Genomic DNA, 15,372 nt, shown 5'->3' on the forward strand with positions numbered 1-15,372 from the left:
CATATTTATATGCTTTAATCAAAGGTACTCTCCTTTAAGTTGAACTAGACTTGCCACATAATTTACAGCTTGAAAATCTGAGATTAATCCATCTGTCTGCAGGACATCCTTAATTTCTTTTGTATCAACATTGTAGGACTTGATTTCTCCCCAAGACACCATCTCCATAAGAAGTTCATTCCCCTTCCAGAAAACCAAAGGTTTAGGTACTTTCGTTAGATGTTTTATAGTTCTCATGGGCTTCCAAGAACAAAACCCATCCATCACCCATATGTCAACATCGAAATCATAATTATAGCAAACCAGTGAGATGGAGTCATTCCACACAGTTAGAGATCTATCATGAGGTTCACCAATACAAGCACGTGGTGGCTTTGGCACAATTTGGAAAACCCCATCATCATCCATATTCAATGCCACAATAACAAAGGAACTGCCTTCAAAGTACCAAGCCCACCAGTAGAAAGTTCTATTAAAGCACAGTGCAAAACTATCACTATCAAAATCAAAAAGCTCAGAATTGCTATTAGGCATCACTGTCCATGAATTTGTATTTAAGCCTAAAGTATATTGCTCAGCCCAAGTCATTCTACCAGTTTCCCGAATCCTTATAACCTTAAAATCATTAATGGAAGAATCATACCCCATTCCAACTGCTACATCTGAAGGTGATGAATACCAAACTCCCAACCACTCACCATCGTTAGGAAGGTCTCTAAATTCTCTGGTTAATGGGTTATACAAAAGAACCCGCGCATGATCATCGGTGGACAAGCACACTATACCATTAGAGTGACCACAAATTTGGAATTTTTTTGAATGAGATTTGAATGAAGGTATCGGGGCTTCCATGCCAATTCCTGTGGCAGACAAGGAAAATAGTTTCGATGGAAGCGTGAGTCCGTGAGAAGCACGTCATTGGCAGCAGAGTTTTGGTTTTTGAGGAAGTGTGAAACGTGGCGAAACAAGAATTTAGTGTCTTTGTGAAAAAGAGCACACCAATGTTTGCACACACACTTGAAGCGCATCAACGACTTGCATGGTAGTCTCACAAGGATCTTCTCCACCAACTCTTGAGGCAGATAAGGAAAATTCTCCATTGCCTCCTTTTCACTTTTGTTTTGTTTTATATTTCTTACTCTCTCCGTTCCTTATTAACGGTCCACTTTGAAGAAATTTTTTTGTTCATATATAACTGTCTACTTAGAGTTTCAAGAGAGCATTAATTGATGTTTTTCCAAGAAATGTCCTTACATAAGCAATAAATGAAGAAAGATAAAATACATTCTAAAGGGGGATATAGGAAAACAAATAATACTTTTATGAAAATCAACCCAATTAATTGTTTTCCTTAATTTGTGTGAACCTTCTCTTCCTGGACAGATAAATAGGAACGGAGGAAGTAATAAACTTGGGGCACACCAAGTTTTGATTAATTTGAAGTTAAATCTAACTAAATCTTATCTTCTTCTTTTTTTCTAATTTTATTATCCCATTGAACTGTTTAAAATCTAATATACTCAATCTCATCCTAGTTGTAATTTAAAGTTGTCCTATCAAAATATATCTTATAATATTTTCATTATTAATATATCAATTATATTTAATAGTAAGTAGTAGTTTAAATTTTGGTCAACTGTACCTCTATCATTAAGTACGTTGACCGTGAGAGAAGTTATTACTTTAAAAAAATACTAGTAAGGTACCCGTGCCGTTGCATGGGTCTGCACGACGATCACTGTGATTTTAACCAACAATAATTATTAATATACATAAATTTATTTATTTGTAAATATTTATTTGTAAAAAATAAGTAAATTTTACGTTAAAATATGTATTTCTAATGATATTCTTGAATATAAGCGAGCATAATAAATTAGAATAGCTTAACTAACAATCATTGCTTCTAAGCAAAAGCATGGTATTCAGCCTTACTACTATAAATATTGCGTGAAACAAAAGTGATTGAATCACAACACCCATGAGGTCAGTTATCCAAATTTGATGACAGAATACATTATACATTATAACCTTACAAATAGTTATATCCATGTAAACTAAAAATCCAGGCAAACATGTGTGAAAGAACAAATAATTGTAATTTTGATTTAGATTTGATAAATCCAAACACCATATGCATACGGTGGCCACTTGAATCGTTGAGAAGAACCTTTCTTGAATCGAGTAGTGACGACACAAAGGTTGAACCTTGGTAGATGATTGGAGCATCCACAACCCCTACAATAACCAAAGAAATATTAAACTAAGGTAAAAACAATATGAAGAAAGCAAGTGATAATTAAGGGATAACATTGAACAATGTTAGAACATAAATCTCCTAAGTCAAGTGATACTTGTAAAGTAGAATTGATGCTAGCAACCATGAATTGATTAAGCAATAACAAAAGAAATGCTTTTATGGTTTAATGAGTTAGTACTTAGTACACTTCTAGTATAAGAAGATCAAAAGAAAGAGTAGAAGATTTGAAGTGATATAAAGTAATGAGTGAAATAGTAAATAACTCACAATATTTTGAATTTCACATGATTTGTTGTGACTTTGTAGAATCAAGAGCTGAAACTTGTATTTCCATTGCAAGCTAAATACATAAGATAAATTATTTAAGTCAGAAGGAGTAGCTTTAAACTTAATGTCAGCTCATATTTATAAACTTTTTAGCAAGAATATTTTATATTTTACTGATTAGTCTAAATTACAAAACATTTGCTGTAATGAGTTCAAAATACAAACCAAATCTCCAAAAAGTAACACTTCAGCAAGTTGTAAATTTGGACAACAAAAATGGTGCATCGGCCCTGCAAATAATATGAAATGTGGTTATTAATTTGCCATTCAATATTAATATGCTAGTTTATAATGGGTTTAGAATCACTTACATGATGAGGAAGTTGAGAACTCCCAGATGAAAAAAAAACTTCTTCCACAATATGTAAACATACCAAAAAGCCTATATCATATTCAAATATAAATATTAATAATAGGGAAAGTGCAACTTGTATAATGTTGCTTTGGAAAGTTCAAACAAACTTAATGAGGTCTAGCTCCATGAGAGAAAATTTTAGTAATAAAGTTTCTTAAAGACTCTCTTAATGGAAAACATGTTATCTTATAATGGATTTAGATAAACTTACAGGATTAGAAAGTTGAGAACTCCCAAATGAGGACAAAATACTTCTTCCGCGTCATGTAATCATGTAAGTGCACCTAAACCCTATATATTTTGAAAACATGAATATTACTTGCTATGGAAAGTTATAACAAATAAAGCTGTCTCCAAATTTCAATGGTGCAAAAAAGTAGCAAACTTGGTAGATAATGTTGCAAAAAAAAAATGCATTTGCACAGGTAAATAATTGTGACATGTAAATATTTAACCATTCTAAACTAAAGCAAATATGGCTGTTATATTAGCACAACTTTCATACCGGAATGAAGTTTTATTATGATATATATCAAAAACCTGAAAAAAAAATATTCATATGGAATAGTTAGTTCCCTAACGATATATAATATATATAATTAAATTATATATATATATATATAAAAGACTCACCTACTGTAAATTTTGAAAGACCTCCTTGAACACAACATTAGTAGTTGTGTTTAAGGGTTTTCCTTCACTATCATGTATTAAGATCTTCAAACCTTGTTTACTTTGAACTCTAGAAAAGGCCACATACAATTGACCATGACTAAACACTGGCTTAGGCAAATACACTCCAACATTAGCTAGTGATTGACCCTGTGACTTGTTGATAGTCATAGCATATGAGACAATAATGGGGAATTGTCTCCTTACAAGTTTAAAAGGCCATGGTGATTGAGATGGGGACATGCACATTCTAGTAATGTAAGTCACAACTCCCTTGTTCTTTCCAGAGATTTCCTTAGCTCCAATAACATGATCTGAAAGGTGTGTAACAATCATTCTTGTGCCATTGCATAATCCTTCACATTGGTCTAAATTTCTCATCAACATGATTGGTGTACCAATTTTCAATTTGATCTTGTGATTAGGGAGACCAGAAGTTCTAAGTGAATTCAGAAACTCAGGTGTAAGAGTCTGAAGTATTGGATTTTGAAGTGCTTCTGATTTGTCAATTGAATTAGAGCTCAAATATTCTCTTTCATTACCTGGTATTAATGATAGAACATAATCATTAAGCTTGTCCACAACCTCAATTGTTGATGCAAGAATAGCTCTAGAATTTAAATATTCTTCTTTCAAGTAATTTCTTGCCAAATATGGATAAGTGCTTTGCACTATAGCACATATAGGATCATCAAAATTAACAATGAGGAATGATTCAGGAATCTCTATAGTTGCATAACCATCATTTGGCTCACCAAGTTTTCCATCACCAACATCTAATAACCATTGTGAAAATTGTTGAAGTTCATTTGCATTCAAATTATTTGGATCATTTTGTAAACGCATATTCTTTGTGAGTTTCAATACATGGCAATAGTCCCAAAGATATGAAGCATTAATTGTTGCATTGACAATATCAGAACGACTACCTTTTGGTATAACTGGAAGAATTTGTCTGAAGTCACCCCCAAAGACAATCACTTTTCCTGCAAAAGGAGCATTTACATTATTAGAGCAATTCATGATATCTCTAAGACTTTTATCTAATGCTTCAAAGCAAAACTTGTGTGACATTGGAGCCTCATCCCATATAATTAGCTTAGCCACTTTCAGTAATCCTGCCAATTCACTTCCTTGGTGAATATTGCAAGTTGAGTTCTCTGATGTAGGCACTGGGATAGCAAATTTAGAGTGTGCTGTTCTTCCTCCTGGCATCAATAAAGATGCTATCCTACTGGATGCTACAGTCAAAACAATATCTCCTTTTGCACGTAAAGCTGAAGCTAGTGTCTTCCACATAAATGTTTTTCCGGTACCACCATGACCATATAAGAAATACATCCCACCCTGCTCGTCAGAAACTGCTTTCATGATTGTGTCAAATATAGTCCTTTGCTCATGTGCAACGTATGAACAACAAATTAAAATATGTGTTACGAAAATATGAAAGATAAAAAATAAATAGTTTAACATGATATAAAATTGCACAACCTGTGAGAGACTTGAAGTAATTCTGGAACTCCTCATTCAATTTAGTTGTATCATAATCACGTTCAGCATATATGAGCTTGTTTCCCAAACGATTTGTGACATATCCTTGTGGATAAGGCATTGATGGGAAATCCTTCAGACTTCTTCTATTTGATTGCAGTAACTCTTCAATCAGCATAAGAGTTATATTTTGCAATTCATTATCACTAAGCTGCAAGTCTAACAAAAAAGAACAGAAAATAAATATGAATTATATCAGATTTTATAATGAACTTTAAGCAAATAATTGTGTTACAATATGGTATATGAAGTATAAAAGGACTAATTGTTTACCTTGGATATTTGATAGCTTTCTTTGTTGATAAAGAACATCTTCTGATAGCCATTGCCATGTTTGCTGCCACACTTTCTCAGGTCTCGTAATGCTGTTGGAGATTAGCAATCTTAAAAATAACTTTCTTAAATAGTGACCTGGTCCCCAATCTTTCGCTTCCTTAATAGCTGCAATATACTCTCTATCATCTTCCAAGAATCCCATTGCAAAGCATGCCTCGCGAAAGGTAGGATGTAGAATATCGCCCACAGTTCTGATGTCTTCATAGCTACATGGTCCCTTAACAACAGCTAACATCATTCTCAAGTAAAAAAGTTCACCAGAAATTGGAGGAACCCAATTAAGTCGTCCAACAGTGTAACCCCGCTTCCTAAGTTGCCAACATCTTTTTTTTGCCTTGTAAACAAACTTTGACACAAACTGTGCATAAGTCAAATTTCTACCTTCATGATAGATCTTATTTGCATTCAACCATGATGTAAACATTGATTCTTTAACAGTTGCTTTAGAGAGTACGGAACCAATATCATCATCATCATTAAAATACACACAATGTTCACCGGGAAGATGAAAATAACATCTTTCAACCGCAGGGGATCTACCATGTATTGGAAATGCCAAAACTCTCCAACATGCCTCACATGATGAGATATATCGACAATCAAGATATTGTTTAATTTCATCAATTACATCAACTTGATTTCCATTTTGATCTTTAGTAGGGACAATAGCTGCAGTGATTCGATCATACCCTTTGTTGATGTATTTGAATAAGTACTTTATAGAAGTACTTTGATTACACCATTCAACATTCATATGTGTCTGATACTTCAATAAGAGTGTTGGATTATAGGGAACAACATAACGGTTGTCAAGAATGATACCTCCTTTTTCAACGGTGTTGCTATTATTTCTTCTCCTGTATATTGGATAACCATCCTTGTCAACAATAGTACCACTCTGATATTGCTTAGGAAAGTACTTGGAACATTTCCCATTTTTCATGCATGGTGATGATTTATTAGCTGAACCACAAGGACCATGTATCATATGAGAACTGACTATTTGATATAACTCTCTCTCATGTTCTTGGTTAGTTATTTCAGCTGAAATAATTTTGTCAATATCCTCTGGATTTGGATACTTGTTATCTGGATGCAAGAAAACCAGAATGTGCGCATGTGGCAACCCTCTCTTTTGAAACTCAATTGTATATATATCTGCATAGAAAAAAAAGAGGTAGTTAGAAAGTTTTCAAAACATATTTTAGTAAGATAAAAAAAATTGGATAAAAAAACGTAAAGGTATATTCTTTACATGCAAGCACACGACCAAATATTTTTCCCTTCTTTAAATCTGTCATTAGTTCTTCAAATTTAATCTTGAAAACTCTAGAGACAATATCAGGACGATCTTGTGCTGTTAACTTCATTGGTTTAAGCAACCTTTTAATTTCTGGCCAATTTGGATTGCATGTGAATGTAAGGAACAAATCAGGAAAGCCAACGACACTACAGATTGCCATGCCATCAAAATACAACTGATCCATGAACCTACGACCTCCTACAAATGTTGAGGGCAATATGATTCTTTTCCCTCTATTTGATCCCTGATTTTGAGTATGATCAACTTGAGAAGTTTGCAAACTGCTATATTTATCAACTCTCAACTCTTTTTGATGATTCCTAATATAAGACAACCGATCAGACTCCATCATAGTGTATGCATCGACTATAAACTGTTGAAACAGTCTCCTGGCTCTCAACAAAGTTTGCCCTTCATCTCTACGCATTTGAAGTCTGAAAGATATCCACTCTCTAATAGTAACTTTGTTTCGTTTGGATTTTTTAGAGCCAGGTCTATTTCTATGTAGCACGTCATGCCTATATCCATCTTCACCATAAGGAAATAAAAGTGGATATTGCAAACCTAAATAGCCCGGATATAACTCATTTATTCTTTTCAATTTTCCACTTTGCCATTCAAGTATTATGTCTCTGTTTGACCCCACGTCAACATCACCAACAATAAGAGCAGCAACTTCAGAAACAGACGGTAAGTTATATATTCTTCCATCGGTAGCTCTATCAGAAATGAGTTTTAACTTGCAGTCATGTATATGTGAAGCTTTAAATCTCTCCTTTGCCATTCTAAATGATTTTGCATATGCATTATCGTGATCAAGCATAGCAGACAACCTCCTCATAATTTCTGGCTTGAGATGATCCTGATTCCTATTATGCCAAATATAAATGATTGTTATTATTTACACAAAAATGTACTTCTATCATAACTAAAATGACTAATTTAATAAATTTAATCTCCAAAAAAAATTATTATCTACATACCTGAATGTAGATAGTCTATTTTGCACCTCATTCTCAGTGTCATATATATAAAGTTGTGCAAATTTTGGAGAATCACCAGGCTTAGGCAATAGGCTACCAATCAGATGACATGTTTGTCCTTGTATTCTAATGGTAGGCGGCCCTTTGCCATCATTTATTGACGTATCTAGTTTTGCTCCAGGTGATGTGAAAGCAAACATCATGTTATATGCACGTATATGCTGTTGAAAATTCTTGCTATCAGGGGAATCACAATCAAACATAAGATGCTTCAACACATTTGGGGGGCTTTTCAAAAGTGGAAGTTGAATCTTCCCATCACCACAACACTTTTTAAATTTGGGGTTCTTTGTCTTTTTGTCTTTTTGAGTTCTTTCTTGGTACCACATATATGCTCCACAATGCCGACATTCAAAGTCAGGATTTCCAATATCAGCATATCCTAGTATACGAAATAATGATAAGCACATAATATGCCAACACAAAATTTGAACTAATAGTATTCTCACATACTTGTATTAGATGTCCCAATATCTCGCCCAAGATCATCTTCAATAACATATTCTTCATAAGAACTTGAATCATCATCTGATATTAAGGAAAAACGAAGACAAAGTTAGTTGTGGAAGGAAAAGCATAATATTAGTTTAATAATACACTAAAAGTTTGTAAAAGAATGTAATAAACATAAACATCAACTTCATCATAATCATAATCATAATAATACACTAAAAGTTTGTACTATTACCTGTGCTAGATAGCGCCATATCATGCCCAAGATCCTCTTCGAGAACAAAATCTTCATTAGAACTCGAATCATCATCTGACATTAAGTGAAAAAACCGAGGCATGTTATTTGTGCAACTTGTCTCCTCAAGATTGTGATATTGCACAAAAAGCATACTATTCAGTCTAATAATACATTAAATTTATTAAATCGCTGTAAAAGAATGACTTTACCATCAACGTGCCAAAGTTCGTCTTGAAGACCGTATTCTTCATCAGAACTTGAATCATCATCTGTCATTAAGTGAAAAACTAAGATATAATTAGTTGTGCAACTTGTCTCCTTAAGATTTGTCATACTGCACAAAAATCACCTTATCTAGTCTAATGATACATTAAATCTTTGTAAAAGAATGACTTTACCATCAACTGGATGACAATGAGAAGTCTCAGGGATCTGTGGTTCTTGATCACACACATGTGTTTCTCTTATTAAATGTGTATCTGACATCAATGATTGCTTCACACTTGAGGTTGTTTTTCTTTGTTGAGGCCTTTTCTTTCTCTCCATAGTAGAATTTTCTGCATCTACTATATTGTTGATGTTGTCATTGAATTTAGAGAACTTGGTAAAAAGGTTGACACCCAACAAATTAATGTCAACTGCATTTCTTTGCACATGCTTGACCTGATTGCTTGGTTGACTCCATCTATTGGATTTAGAACTTGAAGTTATATCGGGAGTGACAACACTATCATTTGCCTTGTTAAGAATCGCGGATGAGATATCTGTTAAAGGTGTACTATGCAGTGCTCTTAGGGAACATTCTCTATCTGCCTTCATAGAATTAGTCTCGATTGACATATGATTTTCAATATCTACAAAAAAAAAACATTTGAAACTTATTAAAATGTGAAAAAGGTAGACTGATCACAACAACGACTGTATCAAAATAATCAAGGTTTAAAATACCATGATGAGCCCGAAGCAAGATTTGTTCATTACGTTGACTAAATGCCATTCTTTTTCTTCTCTTCTCCTCTAATATTAACTTCCTTTTCAAACGTGCTTCCTCATGTTGACCTTTGTTATTTGGTCCTTTGTCCATGGCTTCAAAAGAAAGTAGTTTACTATTGTCAATTTAAATCAAGACCCAAAAAGAAAGTTCAGGAAACATATTTGAGAGATGAAAGCAGGAAATAGGTCCTGAAATCAAAAACCCAAATACATTGTGATTAATGGAAGAATGTGTTGGTGACAAAAGAAAGTTAAAGTTGGTAATGGAAGAAGAAACTTATTAATGGTGAGATTTTTTTCAAAGGGGATTAAAAATTTAATGGCAGGCAAAAAAGTACTGAGAAAAGAAAATATGTTATGAAAAGACTCATCCACAATATAGTAAAATGAAAGAAAATCAACATATTAAAAAAATATGTCTGACTTAAAATCTTGGAATCAAGGCAAGATTTTATAGGATACAAACAGGAGCACCAACATCCCAGGAAAATAACCAAAACAACACTAACCTTGCAGAGGGAAAAGGAGTTTGTCGAAGGAGCTTCACCGAACCCAAACAGAGCTCCAATCAGCAGCAGGAGTATGCTTGTAGAGGGAACCAAAAAGAACAATAGTCATCTAGGGTTTGAGATAGGAAAGGAAGAAAGCAAAAGTGGGAGAAGAGTATAACTGGCATGGTGGGTCACTTGTGCTGATCAAAAGTGATGGGGGGAAGAAAAGCAATACCGTACTTGTGCTGCAGAAAAGTGATGAGAGGAAGAAAACAAATATGGTACTGGCAAGGTTACAATTGGAATAAGATTATGAGTAGAATATAAAATAAAATTAGAATTAGAATAAAAAAACAAAGAGTTCAAAAAAAAAACCACCAATATATGGTGGGTATGTGGCCACGTCACTATTTTAAAGTGATCTTGCATTTGAATGATTTTATTATATCATGATTTTTTTTCACGGATATACTATCATGATTATATACTTTTTTTTTTCTTCTTTGAAGAAAAAGATAAGCTTATTTTGGTTAATATCAAAATATATTGTCAGTTACTTTTTTTTTGAACGTAATGTCAATTATATGATTTCTTAAAAAAGTATATTTGATTGGATTTGAATTATTTTATTTTATTGTTTACAGGAAAAAAAAGGTATACTTTATTGATACTATAAATAAACTTGATGAGAGTAACACTCTGATGAAACATAAAACACCCCACCTCTTGTCTGTAGTATGTGTCATATTGAAACCTCTCTAGGACAAAACTCATTTAAGATAAAAAAAAATTGATGCATCGGAAAACTGATTAAAACTTATTTTAATTTGACCAAAGAATTTTAAAAATTATTTTAAAAACAGTTTATTTACAAAACAACCAAAGATACAAAAAATAAAATTGAGAGCATAATCAATCTGGCACTGTGTTATTACGTTGAACAGAAAATTTGCCCAATTCTATTTTTTCAAATGATTTCATATCCAATCAAACCAATGCTAGATCCTTACTGTTTTCAAGAAATAGATTAAATAATACAAACTTAAAATTAAAATTAATACAAGGTTCCAAGACATATATTCACTCCATATAATAAAGTGAGCTGGAAAACATCTTCCACATAGTGAAGTCAATACTGGCTAAACAGTTTAGATAGCATCTAATTACAAAAAGATTATATAGCATCTAATTACAAAAAAGCCACAGTTACTGATTCAACTGTTTCTAACAACTATGGTTAGTTTCTATTCTAGCCAAAAGATGCAAAAAGAAGTTTCACTCATAAGCTTCATCTTAATAATAATAAATGAAGCATATCATTCAGTTTTGATGTGCTTTGTGACTTTTGAAGAAGAGAGTTGAACAGAAGGCAAATCTTGGCATGCAAAATCATCATCTAGTGTATCCTTTGACAATCTCTTAGCAGGAGTACAATGTCCTATTGATGTAGTATCAGAATCAGCTGTTGCAGACAATGATTGCTGAAAATTTAAGAGAAATAAATACCAATCAGCACACTTCCAAATTATTGGAGCAGGTTTCAATCTTGCTTTATATCTTAGTAAGACACTTACAATCTCATATGCATCATCTTCTTTGAGGAAGGAGCTAATTGATTTCCCTTTCTTGCTCATTAGGGAATCCTACAGATAAAATCATGTGTTAAAAGTTTATAAATCCAAACTTTTTTCATAAGATGGATCAAAAGATACCTCATCAACTTGCAATTTGTCCCTTATGCTTTCAATGGTCTTTTCATTATCAGAAACTCCTGTGACAGAAAACTGTTTGTAGCCGGGTTGAACCTTAACTTTAAAGGCAAACAGTTTTCCAAGAATGCAATCAATTGGTTCTGGAACAACCATTGCATCAAATTCACCTTCCTACATAATGACGAAACAATTAATCTCCAAAAGAAACATGCATAAGACTTTAGTGTAAGTTGTGTAATTGTATATACTAACATCAAGAAGTTGCTTCTTAAGATCAATAGCAGTTTGCTTCACTAATTGGATACACTCTCGATCCCACAGCACAAATTTTGAACTATTATTGTTATAGGATACCATAACTTCAACCCTAAATCTGGAAATACATACATTAAACAATTAGTAAAGCATATCATATGCAAAAACGCATTCATCAAAACATAGATAGTGATTAAAGTATATAACCTTGGAACTGTTTCAGTGTTTTTTTTCCCACATTTTGGACAAGTGAATGGTAGACTTGAACAATCTGCCTTCCTATTGCACTTAAAGCATGCTTCATAGCTCCAACCATTTCCAACACACATTTTATCTATTTTGGCAACAGTTACTACATAGCATTCCTATCAAATACAATTCATGATCAAATTTGTAGTTGTGTATTAAAAAAATTGAAGATGACATAAAAACAATGCAAAAAAAATTATGTTTGAACCAGATACCTTCTGAACCTCATTAAGCTGAGACAAACTTTTAACAATATCATTTTGCACAAATTTCTCTTCACTTGTAAATTGAGAGCATGAAGAGAATTGAGACATTTTTTGACTGTAAGATTCATTGACACATATTGAGCCCAACCTATAAAATTATTAGCAATTTAAAGAGATGTGTAATAGACTCAAAAATATAAATATAACAAAAAAATCATCTTGATAAAACTATAACCTGAATCTAATAAAAGATGACAAAATTGTACCTATTTTTATACTCCTGAATCTCCGCAAGAGGTTCATCAATGAACAATTTCGAACAATACATTGAGTTTTGGATGGTTGTTGGATATTTCCCTGCAAAAAAAAATAGTGATTTCCATATTTCAAAAGTTAGTACAACAAAGTCAAAAAGCATAAGAGAATTTAAATTAAATATAAAATAACAGAACAAACCATTTGTCTCTTTTATCTTTGCAAGAGAAAGCAATATGACAACATGACCTTCTACATGTGTTTCCAGAAAACTTTATCATCCTAGCTGCATAGTTCTCCCACAAAGTACAATGAAGAGTATTGTTCCTTCACAAGAGAATAGAGAAAAATAAATGAATTTAAAATTGTACTAATCAATTACATAAGTTGCTAAAAAATAGAGTTAATAATCCTATAAATTTATAACCTTTCATCCTTTAAGACCAATACCACCCTTTTTGGCACACTCTCTTTTTGAATTTGTACGACATCTGACAATTCACCGATCACATCTACAAATAAAACATAAGTTACAACATAACTTCTATTAAAAAAGAATCCTAAAAAAGTAACTTTTGTCACACCAAATATCACATTACCTACTAACACTTCAGTAGATGCACCTCCCGCTAAGATGTCATCAAAGGGAGTGAAGTGATAAATATTATGAGGTATTTCAGGAATTTGACGCGCTTGCACTATTGTCCCTTTCATGAAAACTAATTTGTAAGGATGATTTGAAGTCCTAAATTGACCATCATTGTGGTTAACCTCAAAGTTTTGAACAATATAAGTGTTGTCCTCCTTAAGCATTGACTTCCACTTGTCAATATCGAATTTTTTCACTACAGCTGTAATTTTTCCTCCCTGCAAAAGTAGGAACATAAAAATCTCATAGTCAATAAGTGTAGTATTAGAAAATGAACATGAAGCCTCAGTTAAAGAAACTACCTTTTGATCCATAAATATCATTTCCATAGCATTCACTTTCGATGACTTCTCAACAACCCAAAGATTAGTTATTCTTACTCCCAATTTCCATGTTTCTTTTGAATCATCAACTTCAGCAATCAAGCTAGTCTTACGTGCCATACCTTGCAGAGTTGCAGGGAGAATGGCAACACAAATAAGGCTTCTAAATCTAAAACCAAATAAAAGAATAATATTTTTTGGAAATCATATTTAGCTTCAAATCTTCACAATCTTCAAAATCTGACTCAAAAGTGTGAACAATGTTTTGTGAAGGGATTTTTTTTTTAAATATAAGAGGTGAAACGGTGAACAATGTGCACACCTCAAAAGTGTAAAGCAAAGCAAAGTCAAATCTTTAGAGAGTAGAAAAAGAGGGAAACATATTGAAGGAAACCTATCATCTTTCTTGATAAAAAAAAACAAATCTTCAAAGAAAAAGATTTGAATTTTTTTTATTTACATGTGAAAAAAAGGGGGAAAAAATCAAACCTTGATGAGTTGTAGAAGACTAAGGAAGAAGAAGAACAAATGCATTCACCGGTTCTTTACAGGAGAGAAGTGATGAATAGATTGTGAAAAATGTGAAATATGTAAAGTGATGGGAGGAAGAAAAGTGATGAGAGGAAGAAAAGCAATACCGTACTTGTGCTGCAGAAAAGTGATGAGAAGAAGAAAACAAATACGGTACCGGCAAAGTGATGAGATAGGATGAAGATGGCAGAATCCAGAGTAAAAAGTTAGAGAGAAATCTGGAATAGATAAGATTTTGCCTATATTTTTATTATTATTTCTCTTTCTAAAGTGTCAGAGTACATCAAATTGGTTTGAATTGAAAATAAATTAGAGAACCTATGAAATGAAAAGCAACATGAATAAGACAAAAAATAAGAGAGGTAACAAAGAATGAAGGAGAGAAGAGAACTTAAAATAATCTAAAAAAATGAGAGCACGACACGTCACCAGTTAGGGTAGGATTTTCTTAGAGTATATTGATTTTCAAATATGTTATCAACCTATTAGTTTTTTTGTTTTTCTCTCCTTTAATTTGTAATTTGTAATAGAGTCGTGGACAATGATGCCTAATACCAACGTTGAGAAAGAAGGTATGCACTAGGTTGACTGTGGGAATCTCTAGTTTACTGTGATATATGTTTGCACCTAAGATCTTGTGTTTTCATATTAATTTATATAGAATTTTTCGATTAAGTTGGATTTAACTATTTAAGTAACTTTCTATTAATTCTGGAGGATTTTAGAATTTTATGCATTGAATCTTGTTATGAATATTGTTCTAATACATGCATTTAAATGGAGCGAATGTAATCTAGGGTTCTTGTATATGTTATGTTCTTTATAGGAGTTCGATGTTTATTTCCTCTGAGGTGTGATTGGTGGGACGGTTTTGAAACAGATTCATAGATTGAAACTTAATATAGAGAAATAAAAAGATTCACATTCTAAATGCGAGGAAATATTAGTTCCTCATAAATATGAGGAATAATTCAAAATCTAAGAAGAAAGTCTCCCAAGACCCAAAATTGTACCTTTGGCTTGCTCAAATTCGTCCAAGAGGTGAGAAGATGCTAAAACTAAAATAGGTTAAAAACACTATTTTCACGTTCTGGTGGGGTTGTAATTTGGTGTGGATGTGTGCAGCTTAAGAGCATGCACCCTCGCAAATCTTGCGCGTCCGATACGAGT

At 32.8% G+C, this 15,372-nt stretch overlaps 4 protein-coding genes and 1 long non-coding RNA gene across 5 annotated transcripts; all 5 read right to left on the reverse strand.

Annotated features, from left to right (window-relative positions):
* Positions 1 to 18: 18 nt before the first annotated feature.
* Positions 19 to 852, reverse strand: LOC130713461 (F-box/kelch-repeat protein At3g06240-like). The gene has a single exon (XM_057563226.1). The coding sequence runs from the start codon at positions 850 to 852 to the stop codon at positions 19 to 21; it is 834 nt and encodes a 277-aa protein (XP_057419209.1).
* Positions 853 to 2,526: 1,674 nt separating this feature from the next.
* On the reverse strand, positions 2,527 to 2,969 carry LOC130711980 (uncharacterized). Its single transcript, XR_009010843.1, has 3 exons — positions 2,899 to 2,969; positions 2,753 to 2,817; positions 2,527 to 2,600 (listed from the first exon to the last, which is right to left on the reverse strand). It is a non-coding gene; the product is annotated as an uncharacterized LOC130711980 (long non-coding RNA).
* Positions 2,970 to 3,180: 211 nt separating this feature from the next.
* On the reverse strand, positions 3,181 to 8,575 carry LOC130713954 (uncharacterized). The gene is made up of 9 exons (XM_057563781.1): positions 8,536 to 8,575; positions 8,301 to 8,375; positions 7,788 to 8,229; positions 6,757 to 7,673; positions 5,439 to 6,659; positions 5,106 to 5,324; positions 3,576 to 5,014; positions 3,448 to 3,482; positions 3,181 to 3,233 (listed from the first exon to the last, which is right to left on the reverse strand). The coding sequence occupies exons 1-7, from the start codon at positions 8,552 to 8,554 to the stop codon at positions 3,576 to 3,578; spliced, it is 4,332 nt and encodes a 1,443-aa protein (XP_057419764.1). The 5' UTR covers positions 8,555 to 8,575; the 3' UTR covers positions 3,181 to 3,233; positions 3,448 to 3,482.
* A 119-nt stretch (positions 8,576 to 8,694) lies between these two features.
* Positions 8,695 to 10,246, reverse strand: LOC130713462 (uncharacterized). Its single transcript, XM_057563227.1, has 4 exons — positions 10,041 to 10,246; positions 9,487 to 9,624; positions 8,937 to 9,392; positions 8,695 to 8,807 (listed from the first exon to the last, which is right to left on the reverse strand). The coding sequence occupies exons 2-4, from the start codon at positions 9,620 to 9,622 to the stop codon at positions 8,695 to 8,697; spliced, it is 705 nt and encodes a 234-aa protein (XP_057419210.1). The 5' UTR covers positions 9,623 to 9,624; positions 10,041 to 10,246.
* An 890-nt stretch (positions 10,247 to 11,136) lies between these two features.
* Positions 11,137 to 13,791, reverse strand: LOC130713463 (uncharacterized). Its single transcript, XM_057563229.1, has 11 exons — positions 13,651 to 13,791; positions 13,299 to 13,566; positions 13,127 to 13,211; positions 12,901 to 12,971; positions 12,711 to 12,801; positions 12,454 to 12,592; positions 12,197 to 12,354; positions 11,987 to 12,107; positions 11,735 to 11,905; positions 11,597 to 11,665; positions 11,137 to 11,503 (listed from the first exon to the last, which is right to left on the reverse strand). The coding sequence occupies exons 1-11, from the start codon at positions 13,789 to 13,791 to the stop codon at positions 11,339 to 11,341; spliced, it is 1,479 nt and encodes a 492-aa protein (XP_057419212.1). The 3' UTR covers positions 11,137 to 11,338.
* Positions 13,792 to 15,372: the final 1,581 nt, after the last annotated feature.

Source organism: Lotus japonicus, chromosome 4, assembly GCF_012489685.1.
Source record: "Lotus japonicus ecotype B-129 chromosome 4, LjGifu_v1.2".
Lineage (NCBI taxonomy): Eukaryota > Viridiplantae > Streptophyta > Magnoliopsida > Fabales > Fabaceae > Lotus > Lotus japonicus.